The sequence below is a fragment of the Aplidium turbinatum genome, chromosome 11 (assembly GCF_918807975.1).
Source record: "Aplidium turbinatum chromosome 11, kaAplTurb1.1, whole genome shotgun sequence".
In the NCBI taxonomy this organism is placed as follows: domain Eukaryota; kingdom Metazoa; phylum Chordata; class Ascidiacea; order Aplousobranchia; family Polyclinidae; genus Aplidium; species Aplidium turbinatum.
Window position 1 is genome coordinate 2614662 of NC_137482.1, and position 20839 is coordinate 2635500.

Below are 20839 nucleotides of genomic sequence, written 5' to 3' on the forward strand. Positions count from 1 at the left end.
AGTCGGGTTCTCACAGAGACTCCAGAAAAACAGGCAATAAAAATTCAGCACGAAGAAAGACGTGCAAAGCAGGAAAAATTGCTCAGAAGAAAACAAAAAATTATTAGACCAAAGCCAAAGAAACCCCCCACAAAACGTGTGCTAGCTCTTAATGAAAGCTCAAGTTCTGATGAGGATGATGCAGTTCCTTTGGACGATATGTCAGACACAGCATCAGAGAGTGGAAGTAGTGTAAATGAAGAGCAAAATCCCAAAGAACTTGCTGTAGGAGATTTTGTTGTTGTTAAATTTAATACCAAAGAGAACACACGTCATTAGGCTACATTGGCAAGATAGATGACGTGGGCACAATCGACGAGGAGCCTGAAGCTCGCTTCTTGCAAAAGGTTCCATCTACAAATAAGAGTGGAAAGCCATCATTTACATTCAAAGAAAATGATGAAGGGTCTTTTCCACGAAGCGACATAGTAAAAGTTTTACCCAATCCACAAAAAGCGGGAGGAACTGCAAGAAGGGAGAGCCATTTTATATTCAATTGTTGCCTGAAAGAGTTCAATTTGGAATGATAACATATTGATGTTGACAATGCTTAATTACTCTTACGAGACAGTTGATTGACAGTTACTGGTCGTTGTTTGTGTTGCATGTTTTTTATTATTTTTGTACTTATACCGCTGTAAATGTTTGAGACATCTTTTTCATTGATTATTTGTGAAACAATGTGTATTTATCCAACTTTGAAAAGGTGGGTTAAATTACCCCAGTGTGGTTCAAATCACCCTTTTGAGTGGTTCAAATCACCCCAACCCAAGGGTGATTTGAACCACTTGAGAACTTTCTGAAAATACTTTATATTTTTCGTTGTAATAAATTTCATTTGCAAATTCACTTTGGGCTTGCTCAAGTACATCCTAGACTTGGATGTCATGCAAAAAAATTGCTGAAAAATTGAATCCTGAAGCAGACATTAGGAATATTGAGAAAAGTGGTTCAAACCACCCCACCCTCCCCTATAACAGTTTATTCAGCTTGTCTTGCCAACTCTGAACTGTTTTTGGGCAAAATATGCAGTCTAGCATGAAATATAACTCCTATCGCTAGATTGGAGTTGCTACTGGGGATTTTCCTGTTAATTCTAGTCGTGTTGTGAAGAAAGGCGTTCTTCCCGGCTATCAGCACAAGGCTGATTACTCACTAGCACAGCGAGCAGCAGTAACGCTTCGCTAACCAGAACGGTGTAGCTTCCACGCTAGCCATTGAGACCTCCAATTAAACGTTTAAAGGGCTAGGGACATGATTTTTTTGATTGAGGTTTTTTGGATTATTCTTGTAGGGAATAGTATCATGAACAACCCCTATCAACAAAATTGGTTAAAACAAGCTGAAAGTGTGTGTTTTTATTTTTTGAAATCACGAATCCAACACATAAGGTTTTTGTAGCCCCTTTCCGAAAATGTCTTCGGGAAATTCCCTTTCTACGTCACACCGGTGAATTGATGAACGATTGTAGTTTTTCACTGTTCAGTTCAGTTCAGTTGTTTTTATTTCTAACCTTCACAGCAAAGACAATTACACGACAACATAAAGACATATACTGCATTAAGACAGCTGAAAGCGACGTTTCATTTGCTTAGTTGAGGTTTAGGCTACAAAGTAAACTGTTAATTCATTTGTAAAAGTTATTTGTTGGAGCAAAAATGCCTGGAAGATGTGTTGTTTGGGGATGCAGCAATAATCCGAAGCCTGGGATAAGTGTTCATCAGTTTCCCAAAGATCCAAACCTGTTTAAAAAATGGCAGAAATTTGTTCAACAAAACCGAAAGTATTGGAAGGCTAAAGCAAGCTCACAAATTTGTTCCGTACACTTTGACAGTAACCAATTTGAAGAATCGAGTCTACAAGTACAATTGGGGTTTTCAGGCAGGTAAGTTTCTACAGCCTAGCCTGGGTTAGACTGCATTTCCAATAGTGCTCATTGCTGCATTGCTATACTAAACTACCATAGTGTTATTAAGCTAGACTACCACTGTCACACATTAATTGGGTTAGTCTAATGTCGTTATTTCAAAGTTGATCTTTGATAAGGTTTACAGCAGGACAAGAAAGTTTTTTTTTTTAAATAATCTTGAGAGTTAACTGTAAGATAATTAAACTTTCAGTAAAAGGATTCTCAAGAAACGTGCAGTTCCATCAATTCTTAGCCTGCGGCAAAACGTAGCTTGTACGTCTACGGCTGAACCACATGCAAAGACAGAGAGGAGTGCTGTCAGAAAGCGCCGAGTTCAACAAGTAAATTAGCTACCATAGCTAGCCTATAAATTGCAAACCTACTAGTTATATTCTCTCATACTATTCAGGTTTTGTGTTTATACTACGTGAAGGTTAGTAAATTATCTCGTAGCCTACATATAAAGGTGTTAATGATCAATTTTCTTTTCTACTCATAAGACTGCCTTTAAGTACCGTACTTTTTCTTTAATTAACACATATGTTAAGTTCTATACTGGCATGTCAAGTGCACTGCTGTATTAGTCTACTTAGAGAGTATTTTATGTGGTACTGATGCCAAAAAATATTTCAGCTTTTGCAACATGAAGTAACTACAGTGCATTCGAAAGAAACCCAAAATATTGGTAGCAGCCTTGTAGATCAACAAGTGGTGGGTGCTCTTCCACAAGACGCCCTGTTGGTCAACCAGACAAAATGATGACGTCACACATTGGAATATACTATTATAAAGGAGAAAGTGCGGGGTGGAAATGGAACGAAATACACCAGAAGGAAATTGTCTCCCATTCATTCATTTCTTGTTCAATTTCAACAAATTTGCTATTGTTGGAAAGCACAAGCATAGATCTAACCAACTAAATTAGTACCAAGTCCCAAAATACTACTAGCTCCATCTGGTGGCCACCTAAACTTGACCAAATTCAAACCATTATCAAAAGTTTATTTGCAATGATAAAAACATTAAACGACAACCAATTAAAAGAACTTGTTACTGTTTATTGAAGTGATAACTTTCATTTTTATACCTTATTTAATATATGAGCAATCGTGGCCACCTAAACTTGACCAAATTCAAACCATCACCAAAACTTCATTTTAAATGATAAACAATCTAAATCAAATCCAATTAAACGTCTTCCAGTTCACGCCCTGCATGTTCACGATAATTAATTGTCTCCCATTTATTCATTTCTTGCTCAATTTCAACAGATTTGCTATCGTTGAAAAGCACAAGCATAGATCTAACCAACTAAGTTAATACCAAGTCCCAAAATGCTAATAGCTCCATCTAGTGGCCACCTAAACTTGACCACATGCAAACCATCACCAAAACTTCATTTTGAATGATAAACAATTTAAATTAAATCCAATTAAAAGAACATGTTACTGTTTATTGAAGTGCTAACTTTCATTTTTGTATCTTATTCAATATGCGCGCAATCGTTGTTCGAAGACAGCCCCCCAACGAAGCTTTTGCCCAATGCATTTCAATGGCGAATCGATCGTCTTCCAGTTCACGCCCTGCATGTTCACGATAATTAATTGCCTCCCATTTATTCATTTTTTGCTCAATTTCAACAGATTTGCTATCGTTAAAAAGCACAAGCATAGATCTAACCAACTAAATTAATACCAAGTCCCAAAATACTACTAGCTCCATCTGGTGGCCACCTAAACTTGACCAAATTCAAACCATTATCAAAAGTTTATTTGGAAGGATAGGAACACTAAACGACAGCCATTTAAAAGAACATGTTACTGTTTATTGAAGTGCTAACTTTCATTTTTGTATCTTATTCAATATGCGCGCAATCGTTGTTCGAAGACAGCCCCCCAACGAAGCTTTTGCCCAATGCATTTCAATAGCGAATCGATCCTCTTCCAGTTCACGCCCTGCATGTTCACGATAATTAATTGTCTCCCATTTATTCATTTCTTGCTCAATTTCAACAGATTTGCTATCGTTGAAAAGCACAAGCATAGATCTAACCAACTAAGTTAATACCAAGTCCCAAAATGCTAATAGCTCCATCTAGTGGCCACCTAAACTTGACCACATGCAAACCATCACCAAAACTTCATTTTAAATGATAAACAATTTAAATTAAATCCAATTAAAAGAACATGTTACTGTTTATTGAAGTGCTAACTTTCATTTTTGTATCTTATTCAATATGCGCGCAATCGTTGTTCGAAGACAGCCCCCCAACGAAGCTTTTGCCCAATGCATTTCAATGGCGAATCGATCGTCTTCCAGTTCACGCCCTGCATGTTCACGATAATTAATTGTCTCCCATTTATTCATTTCTTGCTCAATTTCAACAGATTTGCTATCGTTGAAAAGCACAAGCATAGATCTAACCAACTAAATTAATACCAAGTCCCAAAATACTACTAGCTCCATCTCGTGGCCACCTAAACTTGACCAAATTCAAACCATTATCAAAAGTTTATTTGCAATGATAAAAACATTAAACGACAACCAATTAAAAGAACATGTTATTGTTTATTGAAGTGCTAACTTTCATTTTTATATCTTATTCAATATGCGCGCAATCGTTGTTCGAAGACAGCCCCCCAACGAAGCTTTTGCCCAATGCATTTCAATGGTGAATCGATCGTTTTCTAGTTCACGCCCTGCGTGATCACGATAATTAATTGTCTCCCATTTATTCATTTCTTGCTCAATTTCAACAGATTTGCTATCGTTGAAAAGCACAAGCATAGATCTAACCAACTAAGTTAATACCAAGTCCCAATATACTACTAGCTCTATCTGGTAGCCACCTAAACTTGACCAAATTCAAACCATTATCAAAAGTTTATTTGCAATGATAAAAACATTAAACGACAACCAATTAAAAGGACATGTTACTGTTTATTGAAGAGCTAACTTTCATTTTTATACCTTATTTAATATATGAGCAATCGTTGTTCGAAGACAGCCCCCCAACGAAGCTTTTGCCCAATGCATTTCAATGGCGAATCGATCGTCTTCCAGTTCACGCCCTGCGTGATCAATGGCGAATCGATCGTCTTCCAGTTCACGCCCTGCATGATCACGATAATTAATTGTCTTCCATTTATTCATTTCTTGCTCAATTTCAACAGATTTGCTATCGTTGAAAAGCACAAGCATAGATCTAACCAACTAAATTAATACCAAGTCCCAAAATACTACTAGCTCCATCTTGTGGCCACCTAAACCTGACCAAATTCAAACAATTATCAAAAGTTTATTTGCAATGATAAAAACATTAAACGACAGCCAATTAAAAGAACATGTTACTGTTTATTGAAGGGCTAACTTTCATTTTTATACCTTATTTAATATATGAGCAATCGTTGTTCGAAAACAGCCCCCCAACGAAGCTTTTGCCCAATGCATTTCAATGGCGAATCGATTGTCTTCCAGTTCACGCCCTGCGTGATCAATGGCTAATCGATCGTCTTCCAGTTCACGCCCTGCATGATCACGATAATTAATTGTCTTCCATTTATTCATTTCTAGCTCAATTTCAACAGATTTGCTATCGTTGAAAAGCACAAGCATAGATCTAACCAACTAAATTAATACCAAGTCCCAAAATACTACTAGCTCCATCTGGTGGCCACCTAAACTTGACCAAATTCAAACCATTATCAAAAGTTTATTTGCAATGATAAAAACATTAAACGACAACCAATTAAAAGAACATGTTACTGTTTATTGAAGGGCTAACTTTCATTTTTATACCTTATTTAATATATGAGCAATCGTTGTTCGAAGACAGCCCCCCAACAAAGCTTTTGCCCAATGCATTTCAATGGCGAATCGATCGTCTTCCAGTTCACGCCCTGCGTGATCACGATAATTAATTGTCTCCCATTTATTCATTTCTTGCTCAATTTCAACAGATTTGCTATCGTTGAAAAGCACAAGCATAGATCTAACCAACTAAGTTAATACCAAGTCCCAAAATACTACTAGCTCCATCTGGTGGCCACCTAAACTTGACCAAATTCAAACCATTATTTAAAGTTTATTTGCAATGATAAAAACATTAAACGACAACCAATTAAAAGGACATGTTACTGTTTATTGAAGGGCTAACTGTCATTTTTATACCTTATTTAATATATGAGCAATCGTTGTTCGAAGATAGCCCCCCAACGAAGCTTTTGCCCAATGCATTTCAATGGCGAATCGATTGTCTTCCAGTTCACGCCCTGCATGATCACGATAATTAATTGTCTTCCATTTATTCATTTCTAGCTCAATTTCAACAGATTTGCTATCGTTGAAAAGCACAAGCATAGATCTAACCAACTAAATTAATACCAAGTCCCAAAATACTACTAGCTCCATCTGGTGGCCACCTAAACTTGACCAAATTCAAACCATTATCAAAAGTTTATTTGCAATGATAAAAACATTAAACGACAACCAATTAAAAGAACATGTTACTGTTTATTGAAGGGCTAACTTTCATTTTTATACCTTATTTAATATATGAGCAATCGTTGTTCGAAGACAGCCCCCCAACAAAGCTTTTGCCCAATGCATTTCAATGGTGAATCGATCGTCTTCCAGTTCACGCCCTGCGTGATCACGATAATTAATTGTCTCCCATTTATTCATTTCTTGCTCAATTTCAACAGATTTGCTATCGTTGAAAAGCACAAGCATAGATCTAACCAACTAAGTTAATACCAAGTCCCAAAATACTACTAGCTCCATCTGGTGGCCACCTAAACTTGACCAAATTCAAACCATTATCAAAAGTTTATTTGCAATGATAAAAACATTAAACGACAACCAATTAAAAGGACGTGTTACTGTTTATTGAAGGGCTAACTTTCATTTTTATACCTTATTTAATATATGAGCAATCGTTGTTCGAAGACAGCCCCCCAACGAAGCTTTTGCCCAATGCATTTCAATGGCGAATCGATCGTTTTCCAGTTCACGCCCTGCGTGTTCAATGGCGAATCGATCGTTTTCCAGTTCACGCCCTGCATGTTCACGATAATTAATTGTCTCCCATTTATTCATTTCTTGCTCAATTTCAACAGATTTGCTATCGTTGAAAAGCACAAGCATAGATCTAACCAACTAAATTAATACCAAGTCCCAAAATACTACTAGCTCCATCTGGTGGCCACCTAAACTTAACCAAATTCAGACCATTATCAAAAGAAAAGTTTTCAGTAGGGGTACGAAGAGTCATTCCGGGCCCCCTCTCACTCCGGGCCCTCTTTGTTTTTGGCAAAGCGCGTGATTTTGCTTAGGCGTATTGCACACCATACAACATTTTACTGCAGAATTGGTCATCTGTGCGCAATAATAGCATCAGGCTGCAATAAAACTATTATTTAGTGTTTTGTGTTGTGCATAGCCTATCATCTGATCTGTCCCTCGCCAATTTGCGTAGGCTGTCCTGCATTGAATTCGTGTGTCAGTTGTTGATGCCGGTGCTGTTGAGAGGTGTCGCTTGTAGCTTACAGCTTTAATGCAAAATTTTCAAATTTTTTCATTTATTTCTCTTAGATGTAGCCTATAATCAGTCCTGATGAGGACACTATGATTTGGTGTCGAAAACGTTGGATTTAGTAGTTTTTTTCTTGTTTTTTTGTGTGTTAATAAAAAAATGTTAAATCCACTAACGTTACTGAGTGTTATATGTATCTGGTACTACAAGTCAAGCTCTCTACCAAGGCTCAAACATAACATCTTGTCAAAACATCATCAAATTAATCGTCTGACCGATAAGCTTTCTTCATTAACTTTTGTATTTACCACATGCCTAGCAGAGGTGAACGAAGTTACTTTTTTTTGACTCGGTTCCGTTCCTGCTCCGAAAGTATTGACTCCGGCTCTTGCTCCAACTCCAAAATTCATTTTGAAGTGAAATAAGCGTGAAACTATCTTTTTCAAATAATTTTTAAAAAACACAAAAAAGCCCAAAAACACCCGAGCTTTTTAAAAAAAGCCAGGGTGTTTCTCAACCCTGCTTTTGCTTTCCTATGTCCTCCTCCCCCGAACAGGAGAAAAACCAACTTTTACGATTTAATTTTGGGTGCTTTAAAACGGAACATTTTTGCACGTAAAGCAATAAATCACCACTTTGGGCCCCTAATTTGCGCGCAATGCACTCAATTACTTTTCCTGGCCCTTTTGCTACATTACGGGCCCCCCAGAACTAAAGGATAACAACTTTTATGCTTGAATTTAGTCGTTTAGGGTGGTTTTAACCATCATTTTTTCGCGTAAAGTATAAAATCACAATATCGGGCCTCATAACAATCACAGGCCTGGGCCCTCAAGGGTACGCCGTACCCTCAGTACCCCCCTCTCATAGGCCCTGGGTCTCCAAGCAAAATATTCAAACACAAACGGTTTTGGAACAACAAATATTCGTGCTTGTACGAAAAGCATACTATGTGGCTTCAGGCCACACCATCACTATTGATAAACACGAATATTCGCCATTTGTTGATAACGTACAGATTTGTTCGGAGGATTTGTTGAGGAATCAGCATCGAATCGGTGGACCTGGCCACATCGTCGCTATCGATGAGTCCTTGGTGGCCAGACGAAAACGAGGAAATTCACAAGGGCGCCCAGTGCCACAGCAGTGGATTTTTGGCGGGATTGACACCACAACAAAGTAAGTTATGTATTATGTGCATGTTTACGCACTACAACTATACCTACGCCTAGTCAACTACGTTCGAGCAGGTGAGCAATATCACTTGGGCTTGGGATTTGAAGGAATATTTGACAACACTTTTATTTAACCCACCCTCCTTAGGGCACGTTCTTTTGCTTCTCAATGCCTGTAGATGTCCCTAGTAAAATTGTGCTATTAGAGAATGCTTCATCGTAATGGTATCGCGGCGGGACAGGGCTACACTGGAGGCAGAAATTCTACGCCACATCGCACCAGGAACAGAGATTCATTTCGATGAATGGGGAGGATACTCCAACTTGTCTAGTGAGTGTTTCTTGTAGTTCTATTTTAAAATGATATACACTAACATGTAAACACTTAACGTAGATTATGTTAAACATTAAATGGATTGGATGAAGTACATAAAGTGCATGTAGATTAAACATTTGTGTAGACTAGGTGTACTGAGAGTAAAAATGTGTAGGGGAGATGTGGCACCTATGAGACGAATACGACATTATTTCTAATAAACGTTATTTTAAAGCAAACCATAAACTAAAGCAATTTTATTGCAAAGTTTAGTCATTGTTTCATAACATAAAATTAAAACAGTGATGACTGTAGGCTAATATTCTTTATTGTTTTTTTTTCATTATTAAAAAGTGTCAGATAACTGTCCCATAGGTTGCTTACATGCATGATCAATGGGACAAGGGGCTATGTCCCAGGGGACACTTTGCTAGATACATCAATTGATTGTCAAGGCTCAAGGGTATGATGAAATGAAAGAGACTCAAGAGAAAAAGAAGCAGAACTTGTTTTCTTGGTTTTCATCAATAAATAGACCCGCTTTTCTTTTCAGACATGATAAAATAAGACACTTTAAAGGTTCAATGAATTGAAATCTAAAAAGGTAGCCTATATACTTTTGCCATGATCTATAGCAAAGTGTAGTGTAATAAGGCTTTTCAAGATTGTACAAAATAAAGCAGTAGCTCTTATCTACATCCCTAGTGAAAAATACTTTTTAAGTGAAAAAAATTCCTTTCAGCCTTAAAATAACGTAGGAATGTAGGAATATGTCCCAAAAGTGATTGCTTGCACAGCCCATTGGTCATTCAAACACCAGTTTGTGTTTAGCTTGTCTGAAGACATATCACAGTACAATATGTACTTTTCTGTTGTGATAGCATCAGACCCAACCATATGGCTTAAACTGTCATGCCAGGTCCCACTTGATACAACTTATTCATAGTGTAAAAACTGTTAACAACAGTTAACCATTTAAAGTTACTTTGGGAGCAGAAAAAACAATCAACTGACCTCGCCACTTAACTGCACAGCTCCTTTTCAAAAAGCACGATGGCTCATGTCAAAAGAATTATGTATCCATTAAAAATAAATTTACCAATTTAACATGTTTTTGTTATTTCTATTTGGAAACCGTTGCAGCAAGCATTTTACGCTGAAATTTATTTAAAGTTGCTTTCGTATTTTTTTAGATCTTGGATATCGCCACCAAACGGTCAACCATCACCATCATTATGTTTCGGCCACAGGGGTTCATACAAGCCACATTGAAAACCTTTGGCTGAATTGTAAACGGAAATTTAAAAGAATGGGTGGCACCACAAGGCACATGATACCTGGGTATCTTGATGAATTTATGTGGCGACATCAGTTTCCACGGGGACGACATTTTCCTGAAATTCTATGCGCCATAAGGGAGTCCTACCCCTTACTGTAGCCGCCACATCGTCCATTTGCCAAAAAAAAAAACAGCCCTTTTCAGGGCTACCTAATGATAAAAAAGAGTTGCTATCCACATACTTTGTGATATTTATTCTATAACAAACAAACTAGGCTAACAAAAGTGCAATGTCAGATGAAACAAAATAATTTTTTTAACTTACGTTTGTAACATGATTTTTGTGTGTCAACGTTTAAAATTTGGACCTGTGAATCATTTTGTTTACACACACGGATGCCTTTGGGAAAATGACTTCGTGTGGTAAAGAAAGAACACGAGAATGCAAGCCCAAGTCATTTCATTACGGTTTCGTTACTTTCCTTTGATCCATATTTAAGCCTAGGTTTATTAGGCTTAGCCTATGTGTTGTGAAAAAATTTCTAAGCATTGAACAAAACATAAGGATCCGCACCCACTGTCTCGCTGGTTGTTGTTGCTTTTTATTATTTGCAGAGGTTTCTCCATCCAAATAGGAACAATTTTCTGGCTCCTGCACTTGGAGCTGACATCACTTGCTTCCTCAACCGAGCTTTTCCAGTTGATGTCGACTGAGGGCCGAGTGACAAAATTCTCCCACGACCTCCCAAAGGATCAAAGTTCTACACCGCTCTAGAGCACACATCGCTTTCCTATTGATCAGTGTTTGTTACATTACTTCATTCGGACAAGCCATTACACCACCAATTAGGCTATTTGTGTGCCTGATCCTAATCCTTTTTATGACTTTAGCATTTTTTCAATATAAATGGGAGACAATTAATCATCGCGATCACGCAATGTGAATCCAGAAAGACGATCGATTTGTCATTGAAATGCATTGTGCAAAAGCTTCGTTGGGGGGCTGTCTTCGAACAACAATTGCTCGTATATTAAATAAGATATAAAAATGAAAGTTAGCTCTTCAATAAACAGTAACATGTTCTTTTAATTGGCTGTCGTTTAATGTTTTTATCATTGCAAATGAACTTTTGATAATGGTTTGAATTTGATCAAGTTTAATTGGCCACCAGATGGAGCTAGTAGTATTTTGGGACTTGGTATTAACTTAGTTGGTTAGATCTAAGCTTGTGCTTTTCAACGATAGCAAATCTGTTGAAATTGAGCAAGAAATGAATAAATGGGAGACAATTAATTATCGTGATCATGCAGGGCGTGAACTGGAAAACGATCGATTCGCCATTGAAATGCATTGGGCAAAAGCTTCGTTGGGGGGCTGTCTTCGAACAATGATTGCTCATATATTGAATAAGGTATAAAAATGAAAGTTAGCACTTCAATAAACAATAACATGTTCTTTTAATTGGCTGTCGTTTAATGTTTTTATCATTGCAAATGAACTTTTGATAATGATTTGAATTTGGTCAAGTTTAGGTAGCCACCAGATGGAGCTAGTAGTATTTTAGGACTTGGTATTAATTTAGTTGGTTAGATCTATGCTTGTGCTTTTCAACGATAGCAAATCTGTTGAAATTGAGCAAGAAATGAATAAATGGAAGACAATTAATTATCGTGAACATGCAGGGCGTGAACTGGAAGACGATCGACTCGCCATTGATCTCGCAGGGCGTGAACTGGAAGACAATCGATTCGCCATTGAAATGCATTGGGCAAAAGCTTCGTTGGGGGGCTGTCTTCGAACAACGATTGCTCATATATTCAATAAGGTATAAAAATGAAAGTTAGCCCTTCAATAAACAGTAACATGTCCTTTTAATTGGTTGTCGTTTAATGTTTTTAGCATTGCAAATAAACTTTTGATAATGGTTTGAATTTGGTCAAGTTTAGGTGGCCACCAGATGGAGCTAGTAGTATTTTGGGACTTGGTATTAACTTAGTTGGTTAGATCTATGCTTGTGCTTTTCAACGATAGCAAATCTGTTGAAATTGAGCAAGAAATGAATAAATGGGAGACAATTAATTATCGTGATCACGCAGGGCGTGAACTAGAAAACGATCGATTCGCCATTGAAATGCATTGGGCAAAAGCTTCGTTGGGGGGCTGTCTTCGAACAACGATTGCGCGCATATTGAATAAGATATAAAAATGAAAGTTAGCACTTCAATAAACAATAACATGTTCTTTTAATTGGTTGTCGTTTAATGTTTTTATCATTGCAAATAAACTTTTGATAATGGTTTGAATTTGGTCAAGTTTAGGTGGCCACCAGATGAAGCTAGTAGTATTTTGGGACTTGGTATTAACTTAGTTGGTTAGATCTAAGCTTGTGCTTTTCAACGATAGTAAATCTGTTGAAATTGAGCAAGAAATGAATAAATGGGAGACAATTAATTATCGTGATCACGCAGGGCGTGAACTGGAAAACGATCGATTCGCCATTGAAATGCATTGGGCAAAAGCTTCGTTGGGGGGCTGTCTTCGAACAACGATTGCGCGCATATTGAATAAGATATAAAAATGAAAGTTAGCACTTCAATAAACAATAACATGTTCTTTTAATTGGTTGTCGTTTAATGTTTTTATCATTGCAAATAAACTTTTGATAATGGTTTGAATTTGGTCAAGTTTAGGTGGCCACCAGATGGAGCTAGTAGTATTTTGGGACTTGGTATTAATTTAGTTGGTTAGATCTATGCTTGTGCTTTTTAACGATAGCAAATCTGTTGAAATTGAGCAAGAAATGAATAAATGGGAGACAATTAATTATCGTGATCACGCAGGGCGTGAACTAGAAAACGATCGATTCGCCATTGAAATGCATTGGGCAAAAGCTTCGTTGGGGGGCTGTCTTCAAACAACGATTGCGCGTATATTGAATAAGATATAAAAATGAAAGTTAGCACTTCAATAAACAATAACATGTTTGTTTAATTGGTTGTCGTTTAATGTTTTTATCATTGCAAATGAACTTTTGATAATGGTTTGAATTTGGTCAAGTTTAAGTGGCCACCAGATGGAGCTAGTAGTATTTTGGGACTTGGTATTAACTTAGTTGGTTAGATCTAAGCTTGTGCTTTTCAACGATAGTAAATCTGTTGAAATTGAGCAAGAAATGAATAAATGGGAGACAATTAATTATCGTGATCACGCAGGGCGTGAACTGGAAAACGATCGATTCGCCATTGAAATGCATTGGGCAAAAGCTTCGTTGGGGGGCTGTCTTCGAACAACGATTGCGCGCATATTGAATAAGATATAAAAATGAAAGTTAGCACTTCAATAAACAATAACATGTTCTTTTAATTGGCTGTCGTTTAATGTTTTTATCATTGCAAATAAACTTTTGATAATGGTTTGAATTTGGTCAAGTTTAGGTAGCCACCAGATGGAGCTAGTAGTATTTTGGGACTTGGTTATAACTTAGTTGGTTAGATCTATGCTTGTGCTTTTCAACGATAGCAAATCTGTTGAAATTGAGCAAGAAATGAATGAATGGGAGACAATTAATTATCGTGAACATGCAGGGCTTGAACTGGAAGACGATCGATTCGCCATTGATCACGCAGGGCGTGAACTGGAAGAGGATCGATTCGCCATTGAAATGCATTGGGCAAAAGCTTCGTTGGGGGGCTGTCTTCGAACAACGATTGCTCATATATTAAATAAGGTATAAAAATGAAAGTTATCACTTCAATAAACAGTAACATGTTCTTTTAATTGTTTGTCGTTTAATGTTTTTATCATTGCAAATAAACTTTTGATAATGGTTTGAATTTGGTCAAGTTTAGGTGGCCACCAGATGGAGCTAGTAGTATTTTGGGACTTAGTATTAATTTAGTTGGTTAGATCTATGCTTGTGCTTTTCAACGATAGCAAATCTGTTGAAATTGAGCAAGAAATGAATAAGTGGGAGACAATTAATTATCGTGAACACGCAGGGCGTGAACTGGAAGAGGATCGATTCGCGATTGAAATGCATTGGGCAAAATCTTCGTTGGGGGGCTGTCTTCGAACAACGATTGCGCGCATATTAAATAAGATATAACAATGAAAGTTAGCACTTCAATCAACAGTAACATGTTCTTTTAATTGGATTTAATTTAGATTGTTTATCATTTAAAATGAAGTTTTGGTGATGGTTTGAATTTGGTCAAGTTTAGGTGGCCACCAGATGGAGCTAGTAGTATTTTGGGACTTGGTATTAATTTAGTTGGTTAGATCTATGCTTGTGCTTTTTAACGATAGCAAATCTGTTGAAATTGAGCAAGAAATGAATAAATGGGAGACAATTAATTATCGTGAACATGCAGGGCGTGAACTGGAAGACGATCGATTCGCCATTGAAATGCATTGGGCAAAAGCTTCGTTGGGGGGCTGTCTTCGAACAACGATTGCGCGCATATTGAATAAGATACAAAAATGAAAGTTAGCACTTCAATAAACAGTAACATGTTCTTTTAATTGGATTTAATTTAGATTGTTTATCATTTAAAATGAAGTTTTGGTGATGGTTTGCATGTGGTCAAGTTTAGGTGGCCACTAGATGGAGCTATTAGCATTTTGGGACTTGGTATTAACTTAGTTGGTTAGATCTATGCTTGTGCTTTTCAACGATAGCAAATCTGTTGAAATTGAGCAAGAAATGAATGAATGGGAGACAATTAATTATCGTGAACATGCAGGGCTTGAACTGGAAGACGATCGATTCGCTATTGATCACGCAGGGCGTGAACTGGAAGACGAACGATTCGCCATTGAAATGCATTGGGCAAAAGCTTCGTTGGGGGACTGTCTTCGAACAACGATTGCTCATATATTAATTAAGGTATAAAAATGAAAGTTAGCACTTCAATAAACAGTAACATGTTCTTTTAATTGGTTGTCGTTTAATGTTTTTATCATTGCAAATAAACTTTTGATAATGGTTTGATTTTGGTCAAGTTTAGGTGGCCACCAGATGGAGCTAGTAGTATTTTGGGACTTGGTTATAACTTAGTTGGTTAGATCCCTGCTTGTGCTTTTCAACGATAGCAAATCTGTTGAAATTGAGCAAGAAATGAATAAATGGGAGACAATTAATTATCGTGAACATGCAGGGCGTGAACTGGAAGACGATCGATTCACCATTGATCACGCAGGGCGTGAACTGGAAGAGGATCGATTCGCCATTGAAATGCATTGGGCAAAAGCTTCGTTGGGGGGCTGTCTTCGAACAACGATTGCTCATATATTAAATAAGGTATAAAAATGAAAGTTATCACTTCAATAAACAGTAACAAGTTCTTTTAATTGGTTGTCGTTTAATGTTTTTATCATTGCAAATAAACTTTTGATAATGGTTTGAATTTGGTCAAGTTTAGGTGGCCACCAGATGGAGCTAGTAGTATTTTGGGACTTGGTATTAATTTAGTTGGTTAGATCTATGCTTGTGCTTTTTAACGATAGCAAATCTGTTAAAATTGAGCAAGAAATGAATAAATGGGAGACAATTAATTATCGTGATCATGCAGGGCGTGAATTGGAAGACGATCGATTCGCCATTGAAATGCATTGGGCAAAAGCTTCGTTGGGGGGCTGTCTTCGAACAACGATTGCGCGCATATTGAATAAGATATAACAATGAAAGTTAGCACTTCAATAAACAGTAACATGTTCTTTTAATTAGATTTGATTTAGATTGTTTATCATTTAAAATGAAGTTTTGGTGATGGTTTGAATTTGGTCAAGTTTAGGTGGCCACCAGATGGAGCTAGTAGTATTTTGGGACTTGGTATTAATTTAGTTGGTTAGATCTATGCTTGTGCTTTTCAACGATATTAAATCTGTTGAAATTGAGCAAGAAATGAATAAATGGGAGACAATTAATTATCGTGAACATGCAGGGCGTGAACTGGAAGACGATCGATTCGCCATTGAAATGCATAGGGCAAAAGCTTCGTTGGGGGGCTGTCTTCGAACAACGATTGCGCGCATATTCAATAAGATATAACAATGAAAGTTAGCACTTCAATAAACAGTAACATGTTCTTTTAATTAGATTTGATTTAGATTGTTTATCATTTAAAATGAAGTTTTGGTGATGGTTTGAATTTGGTCAAGTTTAGGTGGCCACCAGATGGAGCTAGTAGTATTTTGGGACTTGGTATTAATTTAGTTGGTTAGATCTATGCTTGTGCTTTTCAACGATACTAAATCTGTTGAAATTGAGCAAGAAATGAATAAATGGGAGACAATTAATTATCGTGAACATGCAGGGCGTGAACTGGAAGACGATCGATTCGCCATTGAAATGCATAGGGCAAAAGCTTCGTTGGGGGGCTGTCTTCGAACAACGATTGCGCGCATATTCAATAAGATATAACAATGAAAGTTAGCACTTCAATAAACAGTAACATGTTCTTTTAATTAGATTTGATTTAGATTGTTTATCATTTAAAATGAAGTTTTGGTGATGGTTTGAATTTGGTCAAGTTTAGGTGGCCACCAGATGGAGCTAGTAGTATTTTAGGACTTGGTATTAATTTAGTTGGTTAGATCTATGCTTGTGCTTTCCAACAATAGCAAATTTGTTGAAATTGAACAAGAAATGAATGAATGGGAGACAATTTCCTTCTGGTGTATTTCGTTCCATTTCCACCCCGCACTTCCTCCTTCATAATAGTCCATTCCAATGTGTGACGTCATCATTTTGTCTGGTTGACCAACAGGGCGTCTTGTGGAAGAGCACCCAAGTGGTGTCTGTGGAAACAGAGTTAATTGCTGGTCAAAACTCTACTAGTATAACAAAAGAAGCAATTGATGAACAGGAACAGCCTTTGATGATTTATGAAGCCATGTTTATAAATCCACAATGCAAAGTTGCAATGACCCAAACCGTTAATGTTTCCAATACCAGAAGTATAGGTAATAAACTTGTTAAATAGGTTACTAGATGCTAGCCTATCGATGTTAGTCGATTTCATAATCATGCTACACTGCCCAAGGTTTAAAATAAATTATTTTTTCCTTCTTCATCAAGTTGTAAATAACTTATTGTACTGCAGTGAAATATATTGTATGTAGGCTACTGGTAAATTGTTACACAATCCACATGTGCTAAAAGTTTTCAATGATCCACTAAAGTTATTGTAGTGTCATCTAATAGTTAACATTGCATTAAAAGTATCAAAGATTAATGTTAGTGTTACAATGAAAAAAAGCAAATCCTTCATTGAGACAATACCACAGTCATAATACTACTGTAAACATTAGTTAACATAACATACATACTAGTTAACATAATTTATGACTAGCTGTATCAGCCACATTTAATTTCTGCAATGTTTTAGGCATCCAATGCAATGTACCGATAAGATGTAGTGATGCCGCAACTCAATGTGTAATACCGGTAATGGATTTTATTCAATCTTCTACTCCCATCCATAGTGAAAATGAAGAAGACATGCATGAATGTTTGGATGAAGATTACAATGAATCTTATGATTCCATTTCTTTCGAATGTAATGAGTAAGTGATGCATAATATTCTGGCTTGTGTTGACACTTGGAATGTCTAACTGGAGTTCATAGCTGCCTATTGAGCTGGAGTAGGTCAGGTCTTTATTGGCAGAATGCCTCAATTTGTCCAGCTACATCCACTTTGAAACATGTATTGATATTTTCTTTGTATTTTCCAGATCAGAAGCTAATCAAAAATCAATACCGGAAAATAAATATGTGATTTTCCATAGCATGCTCATGAGTTTGTTTTTAATCTGTCAATTATGTGGTAAGGCAGGAGCAACAACTTCCAGTACATGCAAGGGAACACTGTTGGCAGTTAAACAAATCTGCCATCACTGCCGTCAGTCTTACAAATGGTTTAGTCAGCCATTTGTGGGTGGAATACCAGAAGGAAATATTTCGTTAAGTTCCTCTATTTTGTTCAGTGGAGCACTACCTACAAAAACTTTACGTTTTTTGCGCTTTTGGGGTGTTCAGTGTTACGAAAAGCGTACCTTTTTTCGACATCAAAAAAAGTTTTTAATACCTGCTGTCAACCATGTCTGGAGTATGAAGCAACAGAATGTACTGCAAGAAGCAAAGAAGGATGTTAATCTTATTTGTGGTGGTGATGCAAGATGTGACTCTATGGGTCACTCTGCTAAATACGGAAGCTATACTCTGATGGATGTGAAGCAAAACCGTATTTTAAGCATGGAAATTGTCCAGGTAAGTTTACATGTTCTTACGATGCTACTTGCTACAAAATCGTGTCCTGAATTATGTTATGTTGTATTTTCATCTTTCAAAGGAATATATATAATATTGAATGGAGTTACCCACAATTCTGATGTCGTAATTTTGCTATTTCCGCAAATCACAAATGTAATGGAAAGCTCCCCAAAAGTTACATGAGTATTGTATACAACGAATACATGTTTTCCCTCAGTAGTTACTACTGTTCTACCTAATGTAAGACGTGTGTTTAGAGTAATGAGGTCAAGGGAAGTTACCACATGGAATTAGAGGGATTGAAAAGGTGTCTCCATACCCTTTCTAGTGCTGGAGTCAACATATGCACATTGATTACGGACAGACACCTGCAGATACAGAAGTGGATTAGGGAGGATCATGAAGAAATGACGCATTACTTTGATATATGGCATGTTGCAAAAGGTAAGCGCTAAACATTGAAGCAAAGAAAACCATAAAACGATTAACGATCTAAACAACAAGTTTAACTCTATTAGTTTACTCATTTTTCATGTAGTTTAGTTTGTGCCAAAAAAGATCTTGCTAAATGCATTAGTTATTGCAATGTGAATGGAGCATTTAGTGATCTAGTCATTCGTAAACCATTTTATACTGCAGGCAACTCGCTAATTCTGTAAATTTCCTTTGGTTAAGGTCTTTCGAAAAAACTTGTTGCTGTAGAAAAGAAGAAGGGATTTGAGCTTGTTGCGAAATGGCGACAAAGCATTATAAACCATCTGTATTGGTGTGGTTTGACAAGTGATGGAAATGGTGATTTAGCTTTAGCTAAATGGGACTCTCTGCCAAATCACATATGTGACATCCACACTGGACACAGTGAGTTATTTCCTTCGTGCTTACATCTGCCACTTGCGAAAAGGAAGTACTTCACAGCAGGTTTGTTCTGTACTTATTGTCTTTATTAACCTCAAGTGTGATTGCAGTAACATAAAAGAAGGCTGTTTCAAAAGCATGCTAACTGCTTATATTCGCTCAGTGTTGGATAAAGTACCTTGTGCAATTTTCGACTTGGCTTTTAAGTGTTTTAAGTTGACATGTGAAGTTTAGTAGCAAGACTCTTTATTTTCAGGATCTGAATGTTATGAAGCTTTGACAGGATTGTTGGGAAGCAAGAATCTACGAAAAGATGTCACGAATTTGTCCCCGGAAGGGCAGACGTTTTCCATAGAGGCCTACCACAGTCTTGTCAATCAATTTGCACCCAAAATGTTTCACTTTGGTTATGCTGCCATGAAATGCAGGTAAGCCATTCAGCAACTATTCTGCCTAACCATTGTTAAAGAGGCTTTTAAGAATGTAATAAGCCTACAGAGTTATAATGCAATGAGATTGCTAAAAAACAGCTTGTCATCGTCAGTAATCAACGCTTATGTTTAACTTTAGATTGTTACTTGCGGCCCTTCATTACAATGAAAATAGCAGAAAGGAGCAAGCTAAAACAAAAGACGGAAATTTGCAGTTTTCTCTTTCCTTTCCAAAAGGCAAAGGAGGTTCTCACACGCTAAAAAAGATAATGCAAGAATGTACCTTCAGTAAGAATACATGTCTTCTAAAATTGAAATATGTGCTAAAGTCTACTTAAACAACCTAATAGTGCGTTTATTCGTTTCTAAAACTCATAAGCATTTGCTAGTCCCTAAACACTCAGCCAGCTATTCTTCGACAGTTGCAGCTGCTTGCTTCGGTTAAATTACGCGATGAACATTGACTAGAAATATATTTTATAACCCTTGCTTTGCAGGTTACGTTGCTGAACTTATAGCTGAAGTGACTTCAAGAGTTGAAGATGCTAGTAATGACATTCCAGAGGAGTTGTCATGGGAAACCCCTCCTCCTTTATGTCACAATCTCAAGCGTCCAGATAAACAGAGTGTCGTCAACAATCATATATCGCGTTTTCTTACAAGCGCACCAGTTAATAACAGTGAAAGTTCATAACCTTATAGATGTACTTCTGTGTTTTTTGAATGTACGCCGTACAGCATATTATTTCATATTTCGCTTTCGTTTGGGATTGGTGGTCGTATTAGTTTATCTTTCATTGATTTCATTTTTCACCATTGCCATTTCTTTGACTTATTGCTTAATACCATCGCGGACATACTTAACCGCTATAAAGTAACTTACAATGCAACATAAGTTAGTAGCCTATTGCACCATATTTGTATCAAACTAGATAACACACATTGGTGAGTCTTGTAAAAGTACTTTATTAAGGGGGCGAAACATTACGTATTAAACAATAATATCGATATAACCTAAGACTTGATAT

General features: G+C 36.9%; 1 protein-coding gene across 1 annotated transcript; it reads left to right on the plus strand.

The window, feature by feature from the left end:
- Window positions 1-1568: 1568 nt before the first annotated feature.
- Window positions 1569-20803, plus strand: LOC145779704 (uncharacterized). The gene is made up of 13 exons (XM_082591341.1): window positions 1569-1924; window positions 2160-2289; window positions 2582-2659; window positions 8500-8660; window positions 9348-9435; window positions 17020-17215; window positions 17641-17818; window positions 17988-18522; window positions 18783-18969; window positions 19201-19443; window positions 19637-19808; window positions 19951-20099; window positions 20309-20803. Exons 1-13 carry the CDS (start codon window positions 1698-1700, stop codon window positions 20503-20505), a joined length of 2541 nt encoding a protein of 846 aa, XP_082447467.1. The 5' UTR covers window positions 1569-1697; the 3' UTR covers window positions 20506-20803.
- The last annotated feature ends 36 nt before the right edge of the window (window positions 20804-20839 follow it).

What these genes read in the sequence shown, in the direction of transcription:
- LOC145779704 (XM_082591341.1), top strand. Translation starts at nt 1,698, where the DNA reads ATGCCTGGAAGATGTGTTGTTTGGGGATGCAGCAATAATCCGAAGCCT. An exon ending in GAAAGCGCCGAGTTCAACAA is followed by an intron (nt 2,290 to 2,581) that starts GTAAATTAGCTA and finishes AAAATATTTCAG; the next exon opens with CTTTTGCAACATGAAGTAAC. An exon ending in GGGATTGACACCACAACAAA is followed by an intron (nt 8,661 to 9,347) that starts GTAAGTTATGTA and finishes ACTGTCCCATAG; the next exon opens with GTTGCTTACATGCATGATCA.